Source organism: Pipistrellus kuhlii, unplaced genomic scaffold (genome assembly GCF_014108245.1).
Source record: "Pipistrellus kuhlii isolate mPipKuh1 unplaced genomic scaffold, mPipKuh1.p scaffold_m20_p_1, whole genome shotgun sequence".
Lineage (NCBI taxonomy): Eukaryota > Metazoa > Chordata > Mammalia > Chiroptera > Vespertilionidae > Pipistrellus > Pipistrellus kuhlii.
Genome location: NW_023425404.1, coordinates 175738514 through 175761984, shown reverse-complemented (window position 1 = coordinate 175761984; position 23471 = coordinate 175738514). Strand labels below are relative to the sequence as shown.

Here is a 23471-nt window from a genome sequence, read left to right as displayed (position 1 = left end):
ATTCTGTACTCAGACCCACAGCCCCAGGTCCATCAGCGCAGTGGCAAACCTGTCTCAACTACATCCCTTTCTTTTGAACAAAAATTGTAACCATGAAACTTGGGGGGAAAAATGTCCTCCTGAACCTTTCCACTCATGACTTGTAACCTCTAACAACCTCACAAAACAGGCTCCTACAACCATCTTTTAAAGATAAGGGTGCAAGCTCAGAGAAATGAAGCCATTTGTCCAGTGTCATGCAGCCCCTGAGTGTCAGACCTGAAATTTGACTCCAGATTTGCCCAATTCAAAGGTCTTATTTCTCACTGTGCTGAGGACTGGATGACAGTTACCTACACTGATTTGCCCAAATTAGTGGAGTTACGTGGTACCCAGGAGGAACACTGTGGCTGATGCAGGTCCCTACTCCTTGAAATAGAGAAAACACACAGAGCCCAGGACGACTCCATGAGCGTTTTCTTTTTGGGCTCATCTTTCTCTTTGCTCCCAAATCAGTCGCTACCACATTATGCTGTGCGGAAGCTCACTTTGAGTGTTGTCTGACGCTCTTGGCGGCATCTGTTCGGGCTCTCAGTAAGGCAAGAACAGCTTGAGGATGTGCAGCCGCCGTTGCCGCTGAATCCACGCACATGCTCCCGGACTGACCCATTTTCTGTGTCTGGAGTGCACAAAGGCTGGATCAGAGGATTTAATGCTCCCGGGGTGCTTTTGAGCATCGCCTGCATTCTTAGATTTTTTCTTAGCGGAGTCTGTCAATCTGTGGCTCTAAACAGCGCCTTCTGGTTTTCTGATGACACGATGAAAATATATATGGATTCTGCAGATTGCATTCTATTATTCTCACTGTTAAGCACTCAGAGCTAGCACTGGAGAGGATCAGGGTCTGATAATGTTGATTAAGCAACCTCAGGCCTGGACTTCTGCGCTGTTTCTTTGCCAAGCTGAACTGAATAGTTGTAAGGAGCTGTTGCTGTTCAGGAGAACGTAGCCATATCAGTGCCTCAAAAAGAAGTGCTTTCTGAAGGCAATGTTGGGGGCACTGAGGTCCTGGCAAGGGTGAAGAGAGACCCGAGTCTAGTCTTCCTTGCTGATAGCTAGCTGTATGACCTTGAGCTAGTCACTTCGTTTGCAGAACATTATTTTTTCCCATCTGTAAAATGAAGAGGTTGTGAACATACTTGGACTTATGTTGGTGTAATGAGAAGGGACATGAGATGGATCTATAGAAAGATTCCTGGGTGCTGTGTGAGAAATGGTCTGTGCAGGGGCCAGCGTGCAAGCAGGGCGGCTGCTGCCACTAGTGTGGTCATGTAGAGACAGAGGGAAAGGATAAATCTTAAATACATTGTGAAGGGAGGAGCATTGTTCTTCCTGATGGTTTGAATGCATCTCTGTGAAGTTGCGGGTGGAGATGGTGGTGCCATACAATGATATGGAGAAGACTAGAGAGGTGGAACACAGGTTGGGTCAGGGGACAGATACGATGGGTTTTGTTTTGATCTTACGTGTGACATGCTTAATAGGTAGTCAAGAAGAGATGTTGAGTACGAAATTGGATATTTGATTCTGGACTTCAGGGAAAAAGGGCCAGAGCCATGTAGAGAAATGTATGGGTTACCATATGCAGGATAATTAGAGGCAAGAGATTTAAATTCATAAAAATGTCTGAATTATCATATATGAGGTATTTAAGGGTATGGGACTACCCAGGGAAGGGGAATGTGTGGTTGGAAAGAGAAAAAGGGAAAGTGAAGGAAAAATCACACCATGTTTTACATTAGGAAATGAATGGAGTATAAGTACCCAAGGCAGCAGAGAAAGGAGTATTTATTGAATGAAGCAGGAAAAAAGTCAGGAGTGTTTGGCGGTGAGGAGGCCTGGGAGAGACAAGTGATTGGAAAGGAGAGAGTGGTTTACTATCCTACTTCTGAGACTTTGATTCAGGTTAAAGGAGAAAATGACTTTTAGCTCAGAAAATGTCTTTAGGCAATACTGGAATTTAAGAGGAGAACCAGTAAAGCATGACATCATTAAACCAGGACAGAATGAGCTGCTGAGAATATTGGAAACTGAGAAATCAAGGATGAAATCTATGACAATTCTAGCATTACTGCCAATATTGACAGTGAAATTTCCTGAGCTCTGACTGTGGGTCAAGTACTATGGGAATGGCTGTGGGTCAAGTACTATGGGAATGGCTTGACATATACTAGTTCACTTACTCTTCATGCAAAACTTTGGAGTAGATACAATTACCATTTTGTAAGTAGGGAAGCTGAGGCTTGGTAGATGTTCACGAATCTGCGTATGATTTAGCTTATGCTAGTGGATCTCAAAATCATGGGTCTCAGCTCTTAACCCTTTAAGAGTTTTCAGTGAATTAAAAAAGGACAACTGGTAGGCAGCTGAGCTATGAAGATAAGGGGAATGGATACAGGGTACTCACAGATGGAGCCTGAACAGTCAAAAGAAGAGGAAACTGGGATGGCGGGTTAAAGAGGTTGGGATTGAATTAGCGTTTTTAGGAAGAAAGGGAAACTTGTGCTATCAGCAGAGAGATGAAAGATATTATGAACCAAGGGGTAAGGTTGAGATAAAGGCAACACCCAGGGATGAGAAAGAATAGGATCCATAGCTTTGATAGAGGAAAGAGGAAGTGTATTTATTTCCTTTTGAGCTGACAGGAAAAGATGAAAAATAGGTGCAGTATAGTATGTGTGCAGGTTGGGCTGGTGGTGTGATGGAAAGTTGGGCTAGATGGTCTCAATCTCAATGTGATCCCAACAGTGAGGTCATTGGGCTATAATATGGGGATGGGAAAGTCTGGGAGGAGTTCATTGTGAGCACCAAGCAAAAGTCATTCTCTTTAGGAATTGGGAATAAGTTGAAAATGGGGAGAATGATGGGAAGAATCCCTTCCTTACTCCCATCTTCTGCAGCACCTTTTGTTTCAGGATCAAGAATAAGCCATAGCTCTGACACACAAGTTTCTTATCATCTGGGCCATGCCTCCTTTGGCACCTAATTTCCTCCCACTCCCTCCTCCCTCCTCCCTCCCTGCCTGTCCCCTGGGCTCAGCTCTTAGAACGTTCCCTCTTGGTTCAAAGAAACCTTTGTACAGGCCTTGCTGTCTGCCTGCAATGCCCTACTTTATCTCCTTCCTTTGGGGAATCCCTTCTTATCCCTCAGAACCAATTCACATGCCAGCCCCTCAAAGGCTTTCCTTGACTGTCTCGGGCAGAGAGAGTTCATTCCTTTGCTCAGATGCCGCGGAGAATCATGCCTAGGAGCATGAACTCTGCAGTCACATTATCTGGGCTCACGTCTAGGTTCTGCTATTTACTTGCTTTGTGTCCTTGCACAAAGTGACTTACCCTATTTGTGTCTAGGTTTCCTTGACTTTAAACTGGAGATGATGATAATCAGACCCACCTCACTGAGTTATTTTTAGGATTAAATAAATTAATATGTGACAAGCATTTAGAACAGTGAGGACATATGGTAGTTGGTAAATGAACACAAACTACTTATCAATCAACTATTGCTTCAGCCATGCAATTTGTATGCATTGCTTCCTCCATGTTCCTGTGGATCTCTTTCCATGTTTCCCTATCAACACCTACTACATTGTAATGTTTTATCTTTCCCCCTGGATTGTGGATTCTTACTGGGCAGGCTTCAGATCTTTTTTTATTTTATTTTATTTTAGTCTTACACCATTATAATGCCTGGCATGAAATAGGTATTCAGTAGATGACTGATAGGTTGATTGCTAATTCTTGCTCAGATGTTTACAAAGGGTTTCAACAGAATCTTGATTTGACTTTTCTAGCAACCCCAGAAGGAGACAGAAATAGCAGTTAATTTATTCTTATTAAATGTGAAAAATAAGAGCAATTCTATTCTGGTTTATTTTACAATTCAGGTATAAAATATGCAGAAATGTTCTTGTCAGATAAGTCAAATATGATCAGAAGATAAATGGGCATAATGAGCCACAAATCTTCTCCAGAGACTTAAAGAGGTGTGATGCCCATTTAGTGTTTATAGGAGGAAATCACAGCCTTCTGAAAAGTGTACTTGTTTTGTACAACAATTGAGAGAAAATATCTATCCCTTTCAAAAGTTAAGTAAAAAAAAAATCTACTGATATGTTGTGTGTTATTTTTTCAATTGCTTGAATCTAGGGACCAGTATTTTGTCAGCCAATATAATCTCCTCTTAAGATCATATAAGGCTTTCGAAAATTAAGTTACAATCTTTGTCCTTCAGTTTATTAATTGTCTGTAGTATAGCCACCAGATTGATTAACAAAACAACACTGAAGCTTAATGAAAACATTTATGAAATACAGTTTGTTTAAATGGTAATAATCAGGCTGAGAGAGTGATTCTTGGCAGTCTTTGCCTGTTCATGGCAATTACATAATAACAATGGTAACGCAGTAATTATTGAAGTATAGCATCATGCTATATAATGTGTTACATGATAAACACATCATAAAAATGCTTCCATAAGTTGTGTGGTTTTTTTTATTAGACTTTTTTTTTGTACTCCTTACATTTCAATTATTTGAGTCATTTAGAGTGGTGCCATTAATATGGACAAACTCAGAAACATAATTACTGTTTAGTTCTCTGGGAAGGAAATCAAAATATAGATGAGCTTCCTCAGTAATTAGTTGCATAAAATAGTGTGATAACACATCATGATGTCCTCTTGCTTCTGCTTTGGGTTTAATTGCTAAAGTACATGAAATCTTTTCTTTTCCTTTAAAACCATCAAAGTTTTGATAAATCATCCATTCATTGAATGTTTTTATTTGACACATGTCCCTCCAACAAGTATTTAGGTTAGTAATGGAAGTGAATTAACCCTAAGCCATAAAGCAGGGGCAGAATCTGATACTGGGCTTTCCTGAAAGGCACACAGGGTATAGTTGGTGACATAATTGCCAACATATTATAAGTGCTTCTGGGGATCGATTCCCTTGAATGGGGAGATGTGTACAGATTCATATGCCCCATGTAAAATCATGGGGTTATCTCATAGTTTTGCCCATGTGCTAAAGCTAGTTTGTAGGTGTTTTGTTGTTTGTTTTTTGCTTGTATTTTTTGTTGTTGTTGGTTTTGTTTTTTGTTCTTACCTGAGAATATTTTTTCCATTGATTCTTAGAGTTGTTGGAAGGAAGGGAGGAGGGCGGGACAGAGAGATAGAGATAGACATAGAGGTAGAGGTAGAAGCATAGGGAGAGATAGAGAGGGAAAGAGGAAGAGAGGGAGAAAGGGAGAGGGAGAGAGAGAAGGAGGGAGGGAAGGAGGGAAAGAGAGAGAGAGAGAGAGAGAGAGAGAGAGAGAGAGAGAGAGAGAGAGAGAGAGAGAAGCTGAGAAACACAGAGAGACACATTGATTGGTTGCCACCCGTATATACCCCCTACAAGGATCTAATCTACAATCCAGGTATGTGCCCTTGACTGGGAATCAAACCTGTGACCCTTCAGTATGTAGGGTCGATTTAGCCAATGCTCTAACCATTGAGAAACATAGACCATGTCTGCTTGTTTGTTTTTATGTTGAATGCCTTCAGGGAACTGCAGGAGCTTTGGCTTTTGCTGTGCGTGAGATGGGAAGGCATTGGGAGTTTTGAGTACAGTAGTGGCAAGATTTAACTTTACAGGATTACCTAGCTACCCTGTTGAGAACAGATAGAAGGGAGGCGAAGGTGAAAGCAGTGAGGCTATTAAAAGAGTCTCAGCTAGGTATAAGATGGTGCAGTAAGGTGGTAGAGTGGAGGCAGTGAGAAGTGATTGGGTTCTCACTAAATTCTGAAGGGAGAATCAACAGGATTTTGGTGGGTATGCTTGGGTGTGGAAGATCAGGATCAAGCATGATTAAGCTGAACAATTGCAAGAATGGAGTTGCAAGTATTAATTGATCAGATGGGTGAGGATCCAGCAAGGTGTGGAGAGCAGAATTCAGGGGAATGACAAAGCACTCCTGACGTTTCATGCTGCTCTTCCCTGCTAGACCCTGAATGCTCCTGAACCCGGGCTCTCTCTCCATCCACCCTATGACCACATGACCCCATGACCCCATCCATCCTATCTCTGTCTCTTTTATAGTCCTACTAATCTTTCCCATCCTGCTCTGAGTCCTTGGACAGTGATCCTAACAGTATGGCTTGGCCGGTGTCTTGTCTGAAAGGTTCCTGAGAGTCATCAGTCAGTCAGGATCCAGGTGAGAAGATTAGTGAAGGGTCTGGGCAGTTCCTTTACACTTCCCCTGCTCAACTTGGGATATGGTAGTTGATTCTGGGCAGCTATTTTTTTTTTTTTTATAGCAATGGATTATACTGTCACGAAAGGAACAGTAATTAGCAGTCTTTGGAGTTAAATTAGCAGTCTTCGGAATTTGATATTGTAAACACATCATAAAGATGATGCTGACAGGAGTTGTTGAGACATGTGATCCAAAATCTCAATTCCAAATGGAAGGTCCTCCCTTTCTGATTTGTAACAATAACTTCTGATTTTACTGTTTTAGAGGCTGGCTTAGTTTAGTAAATTTAGTCAAAATTACTCTGCATATGAATCACATGGACATCTTTTTAAAATGCTGGTTCTGATTAAGTTGGTCTTGGAAGGGGTGGGAAAAATGAGAGTGTTTTTAAATATTAATTTTAGGTGAAGATGCTGCTGCTGGTTTAAGAACCAGACTTTTTAGCGGCAATCTCCTGGTTGAATTTCTGGAGTCTATTCAGAATAGCTGTTGGCTTTCCTAACAAAGGTCCAGGTGGCTCTGTACTCAATGACCTGGACTTGGAAGAATCGATGGCATTTGATCAGTGGAGAGCAATGTGAAGGCTATGCTGGGACCTAATGGATGGACACATGAAAGGGAGGAGGGAAGGAACGAAGGAGGGGGAACAGAGGTAGAAACAAGAACCTTCTTCCAAATGCGTGGTGCCTATTTCTGTCTTCAGAATTGGGAGTCTGGGAGATTGAATTTAATCAAACGACAAGTTGGAGCATTTTGATTAGCATGCTGACATTGGATTATCAAATCAACTCTACTTGAAATTTTTTAGTGACTATGCATCATATGCAAGACAATTTTAAATAGTACATGAGCCTTTTAGGTGGTCTGTGTTCACCAATATTTTCTTATAATCTTAATAGTTGTGTTATCTTCTGTTGATGGTAAAAATTTAGATATGTGCTTCCTTCCCCAGTTTTTGAGATTTCTGTATATGGTGGTTATGTCTCATTTGAGTTTCTGTTTCATCATCATTGCTCAATAAATGGAGAAAGGCCCTGATTAATCTAGCCAGAAATTCTGTAACAAAGGTAGCTAAACTATCTTCAATTCTCAATGTTAGCACCATTTGCACTAGAACATACTTTTAACAAAAATGTAAAGGAAGACCTGGGGAAAAAATGTTTTGAAAGCCTCCTAATCACTTTTTGGTGAATAGAGGTTAGTTCTATAGAAAATATTAGTATACTTTGAGGATACAAATGGTACTCATAGGTTCAGGAAAGCAAAAGCTAAAGTGATTAAAATCTTAGCTTTTAAAAGGGAATCTTTATTAATTTACTTTGGGGGGAAAAAAGGCTAGATATTTGCAAACAGTAAAGAACTACTTTTTATTCATTTTTCTCACTTCCCCTCAAATAAGAGTAAGAGGATACTAACAAAGGAATTTCCTTCCTTCTTTTTCTAGACTTTTATATTGGCTTGTGAATTGTGGGAGTGGTAATGATATTTATAATAAAACCGGAACTCTGGTTTACAAAGAAGAGTTGGGACCATTTAGTTTTCTTAGACTGCTCTTAAAAAAAAAAAAAATTCTGCCTCATTTTTCTGATGATTAAAGTAATATGCATTAATTATAGAAAGTTTTAGGAAAATAGGGAAATATTTAAAGATATTAAATACTTCTCTCTCTCCCTCTCCCCCCCCCCCCCCCCCCCCCCCCCCCCCCCCCCCCCCTCTACCTCTACCTCTACCTCTACCTCGCTGTGTCTGGTAATGTCTTTGGTTTTGGAAGCAGGGTAATGTTGGCCAAATAGAATGAATTGTATTCTTTCCTCTTCAATTGTATGGAAGAGTCTGTGTAGGATTGCATTATTTCTTCCTTAAATACTTGATATAACTTACCAAGCAAGTCTTCTGGGCCTGGCATTTTTGAGGGGTGTGGCACTGAGGAAAGGTTATCTGTTTCTTTGCTGAATGAACTTTGACTGTTTGTACAAGGAATTTTTCGTATTCATCCAAGTTGGTGAATTTATTGTCACAAATTTACTTATACTATTTATTTATTATTCTTTTCATGTCTGTAAAATATAAAATGATGTCATCCCTGTCATTCCTGATAGATAAGTTGTGTTTTTCTGTTTTGGGCTAAAAACCAGAGATTATCAATTTTATTAGTTGAAGATTTATCAGCCTGGCAGTTTAGCATTTTATTGCTTTCAAAAAAAACAGCTGTTTATATCATTGATTTTTCTCTACTGCTTTTTGGTTTTCTATTTGATTTCAATTCTGGTATAAAGTATTTTTTTCTACTTAATTTGGGTTTCATTTGCTTAGTTTGGAAGCAGAATTCATTGATTTGAAATGTCCTTTTCTGATTTAGATATTTTGTGTTATACATTTTCCCCAAATTCTACCTTAGCATCTTTCCATACTTTTTTTATATTGCCATATTCATTCACTATAGAATGCATTCTAATTTCTGTTGATTCCTTCTTTAATCAAAAGGTTGTTTAAAATTGTGTTACTTAGTTTAAAGTTAGTTGTGAATTTTTCCAGAAATATTTCTTTTGTTAATTTCTGATTTAATTTCTTTGTGGTCAGTCAGATAACATACTTTTTTATGAATTGAATTCTTATAAGTTTATGGAGTTTGTTTTTTTAACCCAGAAATTGATCTATTTCAATAAATTTTCATTGTGAACGTAAGAAGAAAATATATATTCTGCTTTGTGGATTGGAGTATCCTAAAAATATCAATTAAGTTCACTTGATTAATAGTATTGTTCAACTCTTCTTTATCCTTATCACTTTTCTGTCTGCTTGTTCTATCAGTTTTCAAAGAGAGATATTAAATCTCTGACTCGTTGTGAATTTGTCTATTTCTCCTTACAGGTTCATCTATTTTGGCTTATGTATTATGAAGCTTTTTAAAAAAAAAATTAGGTATAAAGATGTTTAGGATTGTTGTGTCTTCCTGATGAGCTAACCCCCTTGTAATTATGAAATGAATATCTCTGTTCCTGAATTATTCTTTGTTCTAGAAGTTCCTTTGTCTGATAGATATCACTGTAACTACTCCAGCTCTCTTTTGATTAGTTAGCATGGTGTATCGTATTCTATTCTTCTATTTAACCCATTTCTATCTTTATATTTAAAGCTCATTTTTTATAAGCATCATATAGTTGAATCTTGCTTTTTTTATCCAATCTGATAATCTCTGTGATTTAAGTGGGGATGTTTGGGCCATTTATATTTAATGCACTTATTGATATAGTTAGGTTTAAGTCTACAATATTGCCATTTGCTTTTTATTTATTACATCTGTTTTGTATTCCTTTTTCTTTTTTTCCTTTTTGCCTTTTTTATTGGTAGAGTATTTTTATGATTTCTTTTGATCTCTTTTCTTGGCTTATTGACTATAACTTTTGATTTTGCTATTTTAGAGGTTGCTTTACAGTTTATAGTATGCATATTTACATGGCATGTTGTAGATGATAAAAAAAAATGTTGAATGAACAAAGAAATGCCCCAGTGCCTAGGCCAAAGGGCAGCTGAGAGCCAGGGGCATCGAGATTGGCCCTCAGTCCTGTGCTGTCACAGTTCATTCTTTTCCCGCCTTTATTTTCCTTTTTTACTCCGTGTCATTATGGATATGAGCATTAATCTTTCTGTCTAAATGTTAGTCTGTCAAGGTTAGGGGTCTGTGTCTTCCTTTCTTGCCTCTTTAACATTTTAACAAATTGGTATTTCATCCTTAGGTGGTACTTTTCTCGCAGGCTTTTTTGAAAGTATATGGATTGGATCCTCAGGGTGAAGGAGGCTTGGCCTTGACTTAACATGGCCAGAGCAGAAGAGTAACACTCTTATCAGGAAGAACAGATATTTTCAAAAGTAATGAATAGAAAAAAGAAAAACCAACCTTCAAAGAAATGTTCTAAATTTAAGATTAGCTGATCTAAGCAAAACTACACATGGAAAGGAAATTCAGACCTAACAGATTTTCCCCATTCTTAGCATGCCACCAGTTGTTTCACGGCTCTTAAGTATATACATGTTTAATCACTGTGCTTCCTGATTAAGAAAGAAAAAAACTTTATGCTTTCTTTTTTTTTTTTTCTTTTCCAGCAAGTAACCGGCAGAAGCTTTGGTGACAAAGATTTCCGGACAGGGTTAGAAAACGGAATCCTTCTGTGCGAGTAAGTATAGTCTGCTTCTGGTTGGTTTTTATTCAAGAAAAATTATTAATGCTATTTAGTGTGTAGGTAAAACTTCCAGTGTTTTGTTTGGAATGTAATCAGTATGAATCTTGAAATTAAAAAAAAAATCACTGGGCTAAGCAGTAAACAAGTAAGTGAGGGAGTCGGTGTTCAGAAGAGCGGTGGGCTCTGTGGCAATTTCAGACGAGATAAGGAAGGACTTTATGGTAGCTGGTACCCAGTTCCAACCCACTTTCACCAGGTGAGAATCTGGGCCCGGGTAATTGGATGGATGTGGACCAAATTGTGGAGGGGGTTGGGATGGGAATGGGGGAATAAGGACAATTATGTGAGACCATAATCAATTAAAAAAAAAAAAAAAGTATCAACTTTTCTCCCTTTGTTCCCCACCCCACCCCCAACCCCTCAAACAAAAGCAGCATGTGCCCAGTGCAAACAGCGCTTCTGTTTACTCACAGCAGCTTCAAGCACGCCAAGTGGTGTTCCTTGCTGGGCCTGCTCCCTGAACTGGTTGGAATATGTTTAATGTGCGCTGCTGGCAAAATTAAAATATGAACCATGACTGCAGTGCTAATGTCTATATTCTCAGCCCGGGCTTTGTCACACTTCACATCAAAATTTCAAATTTTTTTGAATTTATTTAATAGCTTCTGTCATTTCAGTACTGGTTTTTGTTTTATTGAGGTGAGATGTATAGACATGCAATGCACAGCTCCCAAGTTTCCATTCTGATAAGTTTTGAAAACGGTGTACATGCATATAACCTACATCGGATCATGATAGAGAAAAGAAAGTTCCCTCATGTCCTTTTTCCATCCATCCCAACCACCTACAGAAAAGCACTTCTATCATCATAGCATCTGCTTTATCTCATCTTGAACTTTGTGTAAATGGAATCACATAGAATCCACTCTTAATATTGGCAACTTCAGAATATTGTTTGGGGCCCACCCACTGATGTAGCTGAAAGAGCATGGGTTTCAGAGCCTGAGAACTAGACACTTAGTTCCTTACTTCACCCATTAAATGAATTAACTTCCTCTAGTCTCCCCCCCCCCCCCCTCTTAAAATGGTAATCAAACTTTACACCTATTGCCTATTCCATATACTTTCTTTGTATTCCATATACTTCAATGGGATCGTGAGGATCAGGTGCTGCCCCAAATTACATTTGTATAAAAATGTTGGTTATTGTGCATCGCCTTTCAACACATTTCATGTCAGCATCTTTTTATTCCTGCTCCCCACTGCCCTGCTTTCTTCAAAGAGAAATTTACACCCCCTGCTAGCTGTTCCCATGCCTTCCTTCCTGTGCAATCTTCTCATACTTACACCCTCACAGATCTTTCCCTTTGTTATCAGAGCTCATCTCATAGGTGGTCCAGAGTGGGTTAGCATCACACCAGAGATAGCCCAGACAGACTCTCAGCACTTCCCTTGTATTCTAGCACCAGCTTCTCCAATGATTCTGGGCTTAGCCCTCTCGTAGTGTTAATAGGTTACCCAGAATCTGATCTAATTTATTCCATAGTGCTCTCTTAACCTGTTGAAGTGGGTCTTTGGTACCAGTTTTTTGTTTTGTTTTTGTTTTTACTTAACATTTGTTTCAAAGATTCTTGTAGGCATCCACCTCTCCACTCCATCCCCAAGACTGTATTTGTCAGGGGCTAATATCACCTGCCTGATTTGGGATTGAGGAGGCTCATCTGAAAGCAAGGATCTGGATCTAAAGACATTGGCACCCAGCTCAGCTGGTGTGGCTCAGTGGTTGAGTGTCAATCCATGAATCAGGAAGTCATGGATCAATTCCTGGTCTGGGCACATGCCTGATCCCCAGCAGGAGGCTGTTGATTGGTGATTCTCTCTCATCCTTGATGTTTCTATCTCTCTCTCCCTCTCCCTTCTTCTCTCTGAAATCAATAAAAACACATATATACATCCTATATAATAAATAGGTAATACGAAAATTGACCATTACTCCAACACACAAGATGGCCACCCCCATGTGGTCAAAGATGCCTCCCCCATGTGTACACAAGATGGCTGCCACAAGATGGTTGACAGGGGAAGGCAATTATAGATGATCAGGCCTGCAGGGGATGACAGTTGGGGGGGACCTAGGCCTGCAGGGGAGGGAAGTGAGGTGTCGTCGATTAGGCTGGCAGGGGAGTGGTTAGGGGGTGATCAGGCTGGCAGGTAGAAGCTGTTAGGGGCAATCAGGCAGGCAGGCAGACAGGCAGGCAGGCAGGCAGGCAGGCAGGCAGGCAGGTGAGGGGTTGGGAGCCAGCAGTCCTGGATTGTGAGAGGGATGTCCGACTGCCCTCGAGGGGTCCCAGATTGGAGAGGGTGCATGCTGGATTGAGGGACATCCCTCCTCCATGCACAAATTTTGTGTACCAGACCTCTAGTGAGTGTGTGTGTGTGTGTGTGTTTAATGAAGACATTGGCACACACAAGATTCATTTCTTACCTAGCTGAAGACATTGAGTTAGGGGATGGATTTGTCAATGTGTGCAATACCACTACCCATTGGCCATTTGCAAACATATTCATGGCTATTAGGGCTACATAGGGATGGAGAGATAGGGTTTAAGTCCAGGCCATGGTTAGGAAATAGTATGGTTAGACAACACAGAGGCACAGATTATAGCAGGGCCTCTTTAAATAAATAAAGGGCTTGGACTGCCGACAGCCTGGGGCTGAAACTGAGGGAACTGGCCAAAGCAGGATGTGGACAAATGTTACTGTCTGCGTGGGCAGGATGAAACCCCAGGTAAGTGAGTTATTGTCCAAGCTCTCTAAACGTGGAGGAGTTGAAGGAGTCTGAGGACCAGGGCCATGTTCAACGGGCAGCCCTGGCACAGAGTTTGCTAAGGTGGAATGAACTGAATTGGTAGCCTCAGGCAAGGAAGGCCAGTAGCATGATCCCAGCCAGAGCCTTAGAGGGAAAGCTGGGTCAGCAGCCAGTGGAACCATATAAAAACAAATTTGTAAGTGCAGGGCCCACAGAGCAATGAGAAACAAAACATGACCAGGAGCTGCAGGCACCGAAGGTTGGGAAACATGGAAGATTTGCCCTCTCCTTTTTGGTCAGGGGTGGGGACACGGCTGTGTTTGATTTGAGCACATTGGGGTGCTACAGACTGAGATGAGAAGGTGCATTTTCTAGGACTTGTCTCCAGAGACAAGGAGGGGGACTTGCACCGTTCCAGGTGTGGGCTTGGTGGATGGCAGAGGCCACAAGGCAGGGAACTCAGTTTGGAGGCTCTCAGGAAAGTGAGGGTCCCAGACAATGAATCCAGGCAGGCAAAGTAGAGTACACCTGACACCTATATAATTTTAACCAATTCAACTGCATAAACTCAAGAATAATAATAATAATAATAATGATAATAATAATAAAAAGAATGCTTAAGGCTGTATCACTCTCTAAGACCAGAGAGTTTCGTGGATGCTGGTGACTAAGGAGGTCTAACTCATAACCACCACTCATATAAGACATTTAAAAATATAGGACCCCAGCCAAAAACTATGTGAACGGCATCGGTGAATTCTTCCTTTTGTTCAACAAACTTTTAGCTCTTTGTCCAAGTTGGATCGGCTCTAAATGTTGGTTAGAGGGACACTGTGTGCTTTGTTCACTAAAAATTTCCCCAGTTTTTTAATTGCCTGGAGAAAATTCAGAGTTCTCATCGAACTAAGGGCTAGGACCTGGTTTTCTTCTCAGCAGCCTGGTTCTTAATGTACCTGTGGCCTATGAGGACTATTATCATACCCATTTCACAGGAGAAGTAGCTGAGGCACAGAGGATTACATAACTTGGCTCAAGTTATACAGATCAGAAACACTTGTCTTATAAGTGTATTTTCTAGTATCACATGATCTCATTCATCTAGGGGAAATAATGAACAACATAAACTGATGAACAAAAACAGACCCGGAGACAGGGAAGCATTGATCAGACTGTTAAACCTCCTAGGGAAGGTAGGGGAGGGTGGGGGTAAGAGGGAGAGATCAACCAGAGGACTTGTATGCATGCATATAAGCCTAACGAGTGGTCACGGACAACAGGGGGGTAGGGGCATGTGTGGGGAGGGGTTTGGGATGGGAATGGAGAAGGGGGTGAGGACAAATATGTGATACCTTAATCAATAAAGAAATTTAAAAAAAAGAAAGACTTGAATGCTGAAGGCTGATTGCCTAACTTTGCTGTTCCCCACTGTCCTTTATCTAGAGCTGAGATTTTAATGAGAGAGAAACCAGAGGTTGGGGGTGTGGAATTAGTGCCAGGAAACCTAGAGCGTGGGGAGAAGGGCGGTACGGAAGATAAGCATCGGGTCTCACTGGTGGTGGTCTTGGAACAGTGTAAGTGTGGAGGGCCTGGCTGTACTTCTTTAAGAAGGCAAGTCCAGTAAGAGTGAGGTCACGAGAGTACAGGAGGCTGTGGTCAGTGGAGGACGCAGATTTCAGTCTTCTTAAGTGGAACCGTTAAAGCTAGATGGAGACAAATGAGAGTGGCAGACCTGAACTAAAAACTGCAGTGACAGGAGAGGGAAAGACTGGCACCTGCAGGCAGCACAGAAGATGAGAATCGCCTTCAGATCACCCCGGGAGCTCTTTTACTTTGCCCGTGAAATGCAATGCATGCGGCTTTGCAGGTGCACCCCGTGTACACAGTAAGACTGACGCTGAAATGTATAGTGTGTACAGCAATAACAAATAGGTGCCAAATAGAACTTCAGTGGGTGTGTTTTTGCTATCACCATCTCTCTGTGCCTCTGTTGTTTTTGCCAAGTGTGTGCAGTCGAAGTGTGGGAGGTTAATGCTCAAATGATGTGAGCCCTCCACTGAGCTCCACGGGTCTGGGGTCAAAGTGTGACCAAGCTGACCATGGTCATGCTGTTAGAAATGTTAATGAAATACGGATTATGTCCTTGAGGGCTTCAGGGTTCAAAGAAAGGTGGCAAAGAACCATTCCCTACGGAAGCTCTGGCCTTACTGAGTAGCAACTTCCCTGCTTTGAAAGGACGCCAGAAAGGGAAGTTTCTGACTTGGTTTCCTGCCTCTGGCTTTATTGTTCAGATAGAACGCTATGGAATTCCATCTAGATCAGGTGTCTGCAAATCATGACCCTTGGCCTGTTTTCGCACTGACCTTCCTCCTTGCAAAGAATAGCTTTTACATTTTTAAAGGGTTGTAAACAAAACAAAGACAAGAGTTTGTATGTCGATCATAGAGCCTAAAATGTTTACTATCTTGTCCTTTAGAGAAAAAGTTTGTCAGCCTATAAGCACTATGGAACTAATTTTAGATGTAAATTGTCTAATCTTATAAAGTTAAATAATTGTGAGTTTGGGGAGTGCAAAAATCCCATTTAGATAAATAACTTTTTAGGTTTTCTCAGGACTGTCTTTATAATGCCCCCCACTCCCAGCCCTGACGTTTTATTTTTAAATTTTTAAACTTATAAAAAATGTTACAAAAATAATGTAAGGATTACCCATATATCCTGCCACTAAATACAGTTATTATCATTTTGCCATAATTGCTTTATATATGACAAAAGCCCGTGAACTCCTTTAACGAAATAGATTTGGGAATCCTTAGGCTGAATCCTATGAAATGTATCATCAGAAAATGATTTCGTATGGTTCTACTTAGTAGACAGTCCAGATCTTGAGTTTGCCTCCTGTGTGTCCTTGGACAAGTTACCTAATCTCCCTGAGCACCAGTTTCCTCATCTACAAAAACAGATAGAATGGTACCCAATTCATAGGCCTGTTGTGAGGATTAAATGAATTGGTAATGCGTATAAAACTCTCTGTTTAGTGCTTGGAACAGGACACTTAAATGTTAACTTTCCCCCCTTGGTCTATGAAATGGGGGATGTACTGCTTCCTCAGGTCCCTGACAGATTCCAGTGAGAAAGAACTAGAAAGTGCCCAGCAGTGTCTGGCTGTTGGTTGGCACCCTGGGTCCCTAGCTGCTCTCATCATTGTTGTTGGAAATAATAGGCCCCGAATCAGTGATGAACATGACATAGTCAATGGAACTCTGTGTCACTGTGTGCCCGTCAGCTCTTTCCCTAGGGCTGCCAGCAAACCACAGGATGGCCGAATTGGGATTTTACTTCCTCGCTTCTCTTGCCTAGCCTGTGATCAAACACTGGGCAAGAAAGTTTGGGTCCCTTACAAGCTTGGTCATCTGTATGTAATGAGCGTTGGCTGGCAGGGCTGGAGGCCTACAGTGGTTGTTTTGAAAACAGTAACCTTGACCTCTGTGGTGATGTCATTTCCTCCTGCTCCCTCCAGTCTGCTGTGGTTTCTTTCTTTGAGAAGATATTCCAGACCCTCCAGGCTGAGTTAGTGGATTCCTCTCTGGCTTCTGAGCACCTCTCCTGCTAGCATTTCACTTCACCTCTTTGTCCCACATCTGCTTCCTGTACCAGATCGAAAGCTCCCCGGAGGCCCCTTCTATTTCTCTTTGAATTTCCCTCACTGGGCACTGGTGTAGCACATAATACATCTGTTACAGACACTTATTGAATCAGTCAATACCAGTAGTACCAGTTCTCCCTAGGCTACCTAATCATCAGCAGCCTTAACTTTCTCCCAATCTTAGCTGTCATTCTCAATACTATCCTTTGTCTCTGCCCCCCCTACACACGCGCGCGCACGCGCGCACACACACACACACACACACACACACACACACACACTTTACATAAGGATGGGCCCATCCTTAAAGACTCAGAGATTGAGGGCTGGAAGTGACTGCTTTCTTTATGTGTAAGATGCCCTGTGACAGTGCCCTCTCTGGAGTCACCGAGGTGAACTTAGGGGTTTGTTCTGCAGACACATTTTCACGGAGTGCCAAGTCTGAGTATGTGAGTCTGCAAATAAGTGACCAATAAAGAATGCTTTAGTGGATTTTTGTCTCAGTTCCTATGCTGCTGAAATGATTTTCGGAAGATAAGAAATCTGTTGGCAAACACTTGTTTACATCATTGCTGATGAATGAGCTGCTTATTCTCAGAAGGAGGGTTTGTCTTGGATTCTTGTCCTGATTTCTGCATGAGATTTGGTGTGCCACAGATATGTGCAAGTCTCTGGGTTGGGCTGGGAGTTGGTGGCGCAGCTTTGTATGGAGACATGGCGTCATACAGAGGATTTGTTGGATACCGACCACATTCTCCAGAGCAATGGCAACGAGAAGACGTTTGAAGAATGCAACAGGACTTGATAGGATAGGGTATACATGAATGAAAGAAAAGACTAAAGATTTACATCATAGTTTTAATAGTTAGTGACAACAGGGTGGGGTTCTTGGTGCAAGCTGAAATAGGTCTTCTGTTTGTCGGGAGAGGTCATGATTTCAGTTTGGGCAAAGTGAGTTTGGGATATCAACAGCTCACCCAGCTGTCCTCTTTATTTCATAACCTCTGCAAGGCCTTAGAAAAGGGCCTCTCTGGCAGAGGGAGAACTGGAGGCCTCAGTAGCCATCCCGGGGAACTGTGAGTCAACTGTTCACGATTCAACCTAATAGTTTTAGGTCTGGCTCATGCTTAACAATCTGCTGTCATTAAGAGGGCTTACTAGTATCTAACATAAATGATACATGAAATATTTTTCTTCACTATTAAAAAAGAAGTGAAAATTAGCTTGACCCAATGGCTTGCAGTCTGTCATTCCTATGAGACTCTTTTGCATGTGAAAGGGGTATTACCCAGCTGGGATTCTGGAAAAAAAAACAAATGAAATCTGGGGCTGTCCTTGGCTACCTGAGAGGTATGGTCACCTCAGCTGTTGGGGACCCTGGGAGGTAAACTTTGTTTGGAATAGATTTTCTCACACACACACCCTGCCCCTTCCTTTCCCCTTTGCAGTTGCTCAGATGGAAACCCAAGGTGGTAGATCCCAGTGTGTCTAGAGCTCCTTGTTAGGAGCGCTCTCTCTAACCCAGATGCTCACTCAAATCTCAGCAGACTTGGGTGCTTCTGCCCTTCCTGATTTTGGCCTCCACAGGCTGCTATGAACTTGATAGGTCTTCTATGTAGGGTTCTCCCTTGTCTTTCTGCCAAATCACAATTGGCCTCCCTGACTTGGCCTACCTCCAGCTCTTTGGCACCAAGACTCATTAAGCTTTTAAGTTCAAGCGAGGACATTCCAACCCACTCTTTTTTTTTTTTTTTTTTTTTTTTTTTTGAGATCTCCAGTGAAAAGCTGCTTTTTGTTGGAAGATTGGCCTGGCTTAGGTAGGACCTTAGGCAAGAACTGACTCTCCCCGACAGCCGTCTGTTAGGAAAGATGAAAACAGACGAAGAACATGGGAGGCGAATTGGTGGGATTCAGGATTAGTAGAATGCGCTCCCAGTGTTGCCTTTCTTTTTAAACCACACAAAATAAACAGCCCTTGGTTCCTATTCAAAAGAAGGACTCTTAGCACAGTGTGTGTGGGGTTACTGTTCCCATTCAAACTGCGCTTTAGCATCGATTTCAAGAGACTAAACAAGACTCTTGTGTGCGTTTGAGCATTGTGCATTGGAAACATTCTCGAGTTCATCCATCTTTGCAAATATTTTATCTACTTAAAGGTATATTTTTTGTTTCAACCTCTTTTCTCTGAACACAGAATTTTACCTGGCCTAAACCAAGTAGGACAATTATAGACTATGTTTTCATGCTTCCAAAAAAAAAAATGTGTTTGAAATTTATGTTAGAATAATTATCATTCAGAAACCACTTCCCTCAGAATGTGCAGTAAAACCATTTCCTTCAAAATAGGTGATTTCCTTCCCCCATTAATCTGTGCCTTAATAAATATTAAACTTCTGCTCATTTAAATCTCAGGCCTAATTTCTTTCCTTGTGAGCAAATTTATTACACATTTATTAGAATGACCGATTGACTTAAAAAAAATATATAACAGGTTTAAATATGGGCTGCTTGGGTGGCAGAGGATAGACTGGCGCAGCTCATTGCCTGCCTGTGGACTGACAGGCAGGATTTGGACTTGCTTACATTTTGAGAGGGTTTGATAGCTTTTCTAATTGTATTTCCTTAGTAATTCCTTTTTTAATTGTGTCCGCTCGGCTGTCAGACTGGGTGGGCTGTTCCCACAATGAAGGGTGCAGAATTCCTGCCCCAACTGTTCCATTCTAAGTGTTTCCTTTCGTTTCCCATAGGGGAGGACCTTTCCTTCAATATTCCATCAAGGACCTGGTTTATAAATGATTTCTTTTTCTAGTTAACTGTGCAGAAATAGACTTCCCTCCTTATCGTAAGGGGAAAAAGAATGAGTGAATGAAAAGTCAAATAAAAAGTTTGAGACTTGCCCTGGCTGGTTTGGCTCAGTGGATAGAGCGTTGGCCTGCGAACTGAAGGGTCCCAGGTTTGATTCCGGTCAAGGGCATGTACCTTGGTTGCGGGCATGTCCCAAATAGGGGGTGTGCAGGAGGCAGCTGATCGATGTTTCTCTGTCATCGATGTTTCTAACTCTCTATCCCTTTCCCTTCCTCTCTGTAAAAAAAACAAGATATATATATATTTTTTAAAAAGTTGAGACTTTATGGTTAAGTGATTAGCTCTGTGCCTGCCTGTGTTTAGGCAACTGTAGACTCTGCCATGAGGCTGGCATTTCCAAACACAGCTTCACACCAGATAGGACATGACTGAAGTTCCTTTGCCTGGAGCCTGGCACCCCTCACTGCCTGGGCACAGTGTTTGTTCGGCTTATCTGAACCACCCCTTTGCATTGGCCACAGAGATTGGTTATTTCCCCTGCGATTCTCTTTGTTTTGTCCCACTTTCGTGCCTTTGACTGCATTTCATCCCAGCCATTTGGGTGCTCACTTCTCTATCCATTTCCATCTTTCTAAACCCGAAACTCAGGCATTGGATACCGTTTCTTCCACTAAGGTCCCCTCCACCTCCAGCCTGAATTCAGTGCTTCCTTCCTCCTCACAGTGCCCATGGCAGTGACAACCGTATATCCTGGGGTGGAGGTGACAACCTTAATTTCAAGGGCTCCCTCTGGTTTCTGATTTGAAAATATTTTGGCTTTGTTTGAAACAAGTAATTTGTCTCACACATGGCACTGCTCATGAGGTTGTCTGCTTTAACTTTCTATTAGATTATAAATTCCTTGACATAGTGACAGTGACTCATAAATTTTTCCATGCCTGACGATGCTTGCACATGGCAGGAATATAGTAAATTGGGAGAGAAGGGAAGAAAGAAGATTACTCCAAATTTTAAAATTTTGAAATTATTAACATATTTATAACATGTTTATAATCAATCAGTATATATTCAGACAATATAATATTAACTCAAAATGGAGCGTAGACCTAAAAGTAAGAACTAAAATTGTACAATATTAGAACACAAGAGTATATTTTGGTGACCTTGGATTAGACAATGGTTTCCTGAATATAACAGCAGAAGTGAAAACAACAAAATAAAAATAAGTAAATAGGACTATGTCAAAATTAAATGCTTTTGTCCTATAAATTATATCATCTCCCAGCCCACAGAAGGGTAGAAATTATGCTATTTGCAAATCATATGTTTCAAAAGGAGCTTATGTAAAGAACAATTATAACTCAATATTAAAAGCAGAAACAATCCACTTAACAGGTGGAAAATATATCTGAATTGCTCTTTCTCTAAAGAAGACATAAAAATGGCCAATAAGCCCAGTCACTGTGGCTCAGTGGTTAAGCATAGTGCTTTGGACCAGAATATCATGGTTTGATTCCCCGTCAGGGTACATCTCTGAGTTGTGGGCTCAATCCCTAGTAGAGGGCACGCAGGAGACAGCCAAGCAATGACCCTCTCTCATCATTGATGTTTCTCCCCCACCTCTCCCTTCTTCTCTGAAATCAATAAAAAATATTTTTTAAAATGACCAATAAAAACATGAGAAGATGCTCAATTTTATTAGTCTTTAGGGTAAATGCAAATCAAAACCTCACACTCACTGAAATGGCTGTAATTTAAAAAGGAAGACAGTAAATGTGGAATGGATGCAGATAAATTGGGACCTTTATACATGGCTGGTGAGAATGCAAGTTGGTATAATCACTTTGGTAAACAATTTGGCAGTTCCTCAAAAGGTGAAACATTAAGTTACTGTGTGACCCAGCAATTATACTTCTAGTTACATATCCAAGAGAAGTGAAAACGTATGTCCAAACAAAAACTTGTACCCAAATGTTCATGATCGCATTATTCATAAGAGTCAAATGACAGAAACAATGCAAATGGCCGTCAACTGATGAATGGATAAATAAAATGTGTTATGTCCATACAATGGAATATTATCTGGCCACAAAAAGGAATTAACTGCCACGTATTCAGCAACATGGATGATCCCAAACCATTATGCTAAGTGAAAGAAACCAGTTGCAAAAGACTACATCATATATGATTCCATTTATATGAAATGTCCAGAATAGGCAGATCTGTAGAGGCAGAAAGTTGATTTGGATTAACAGCTAGAAGTTGTGGATGCATGGGATGGGAAGTTAAAACTATTGATTGAAGAATGGAGGTCCTTTTTAGGGGAAAAGAAAACTAAATTACTTCATAGTGATGGTTGCTTAATCCTGTGAATGTACAAAAAAAAAAAATCAGATTCTAGCTTTAGTGGTGAACTCTATGTAAATGATATCTCAAGTTGTTAAGACACACACGTTAATGATATTTAAAATTTTGCTTCAAGATGTTTAATATGCCCTTTAGAAGACTTATTGCAAGTGTCATTCCTGCATTTCTTGATGTGCTAGTATCACACTGTACTGAGCTGCCAGATGTAAAGGAAATAACAAAATAAAACTCAAAGTCAAAGGCACACTCATTAAAATCAGGAAGCATAACTTTAGATAAAGGAAGGCCACAGAATGGAGAAACGAGACTTTATTGCTTAAGTACTGCCCTTCTCCTTTAGTAAAAGCCCCTTTTCTACAACAGATGAAAAGGCTTTGCTTTTAGTCTCATATGTTCCCTGTTGGAGCTTCTGGCCTCGAGAACACATTGTCCATGCCTCTGAAAAAGACTGTACTTAGTTTACCCAGTAAAGTAAAATGGTGTGTGCCCCCCCCCCCCCCCTTGCCCCTTTCTTTTTCTGTGTCCTACAGCACATCAAAGGGAAGAACCCAGAGATTTCACTGCCTCCTTCGGGGCCAGCAAGCTCACATCTGTCCTTCAGAGAAGAACACAGTGGCTCCTTAAGTCCCCGCCTCTCCCCATTCACAGACCAGCAGGAACTTAAGGAAATGATAGTCATTGGTGGGGATGAACTGGAAACCTGTCAGATGATCCTTACATGGTGTGGTCGCCTGAGAAAATGGTTCAGTTGTGATTCACAACAACAGTTGCAAAATTGCCAGTGAATCTGAAGTCCATTGCAATTTAAAAACTGGTGTTTTCGGCTTCCGAATACTTTGCATTTATTTGTTTCATTATCAGTTTACTCAGCAATCATAAGTTTAGGCCCCACCAACGACTGGCCCTTATAGTAGAACTGGGCTCACAGAGAGGACTAACCCTTCGCCTGGTGGGGAATTTGGACAGTTTTGGTGATATATAATAAACAGGGAAGCAAAAGAGTGTTGGGACACAAAGGTGGGAGATACACTTCCTACCTAGGAAATGGTTCAGAAAGAAGATAATATTTAAGCTGGGTTTTGAAGGATGAGTAGGAGTTTGCTAGGCCACAAAGGTTTGGGGAGAAGCTTGTGGGAAAGACAAGTGAGAGAGAGGGAGCAGGAAGCATATGAGAGTATCATCAACATGAAGGGACTTTGCATGCTCAAGGAAGGAATTGTGGCCAGAGCCTAGGATGGAATGGGACCGACTGGAGATAAAAGATGAGTATCAGTTTGAAAATGATCAGTTTGAGAAAGACCTCGGATACCATGTTAAAAAGTTTCTACAGCATCCAGCCAACAACAGGCAGCTAGCATGGCCTCTATGCAGAAGAGCAATGAGATTAG

The 23471-nt window shown here is 41.1% G+C and overlaps 1 protein-coding gene across 11 annotated transcripts in view; it reads left to right on the top strand.

Annotated features, from left to right (window-relative positions):
• LIMCH1 (LIM and calponin homology domains 1) overlaps positions 1-23471 on the top strand; it is a 318118-nt gene that overhangs the window by 117906 nt on the left and 176741 nt on the right. For all 11 annotated transcript variants that reach the window (XM_036417635.2, XM_045573069.1, XM_045573073.1 and 8 more), the window contains exon 2: positions 10383-10453. In XM_036417635.2, the coding sequence (XP_036273528.1) occupies positions 10383-10453 (71 nt within the window). The remainder of the gene's footprint in view (positions 1-10382; positions 10454-23471) is intronic.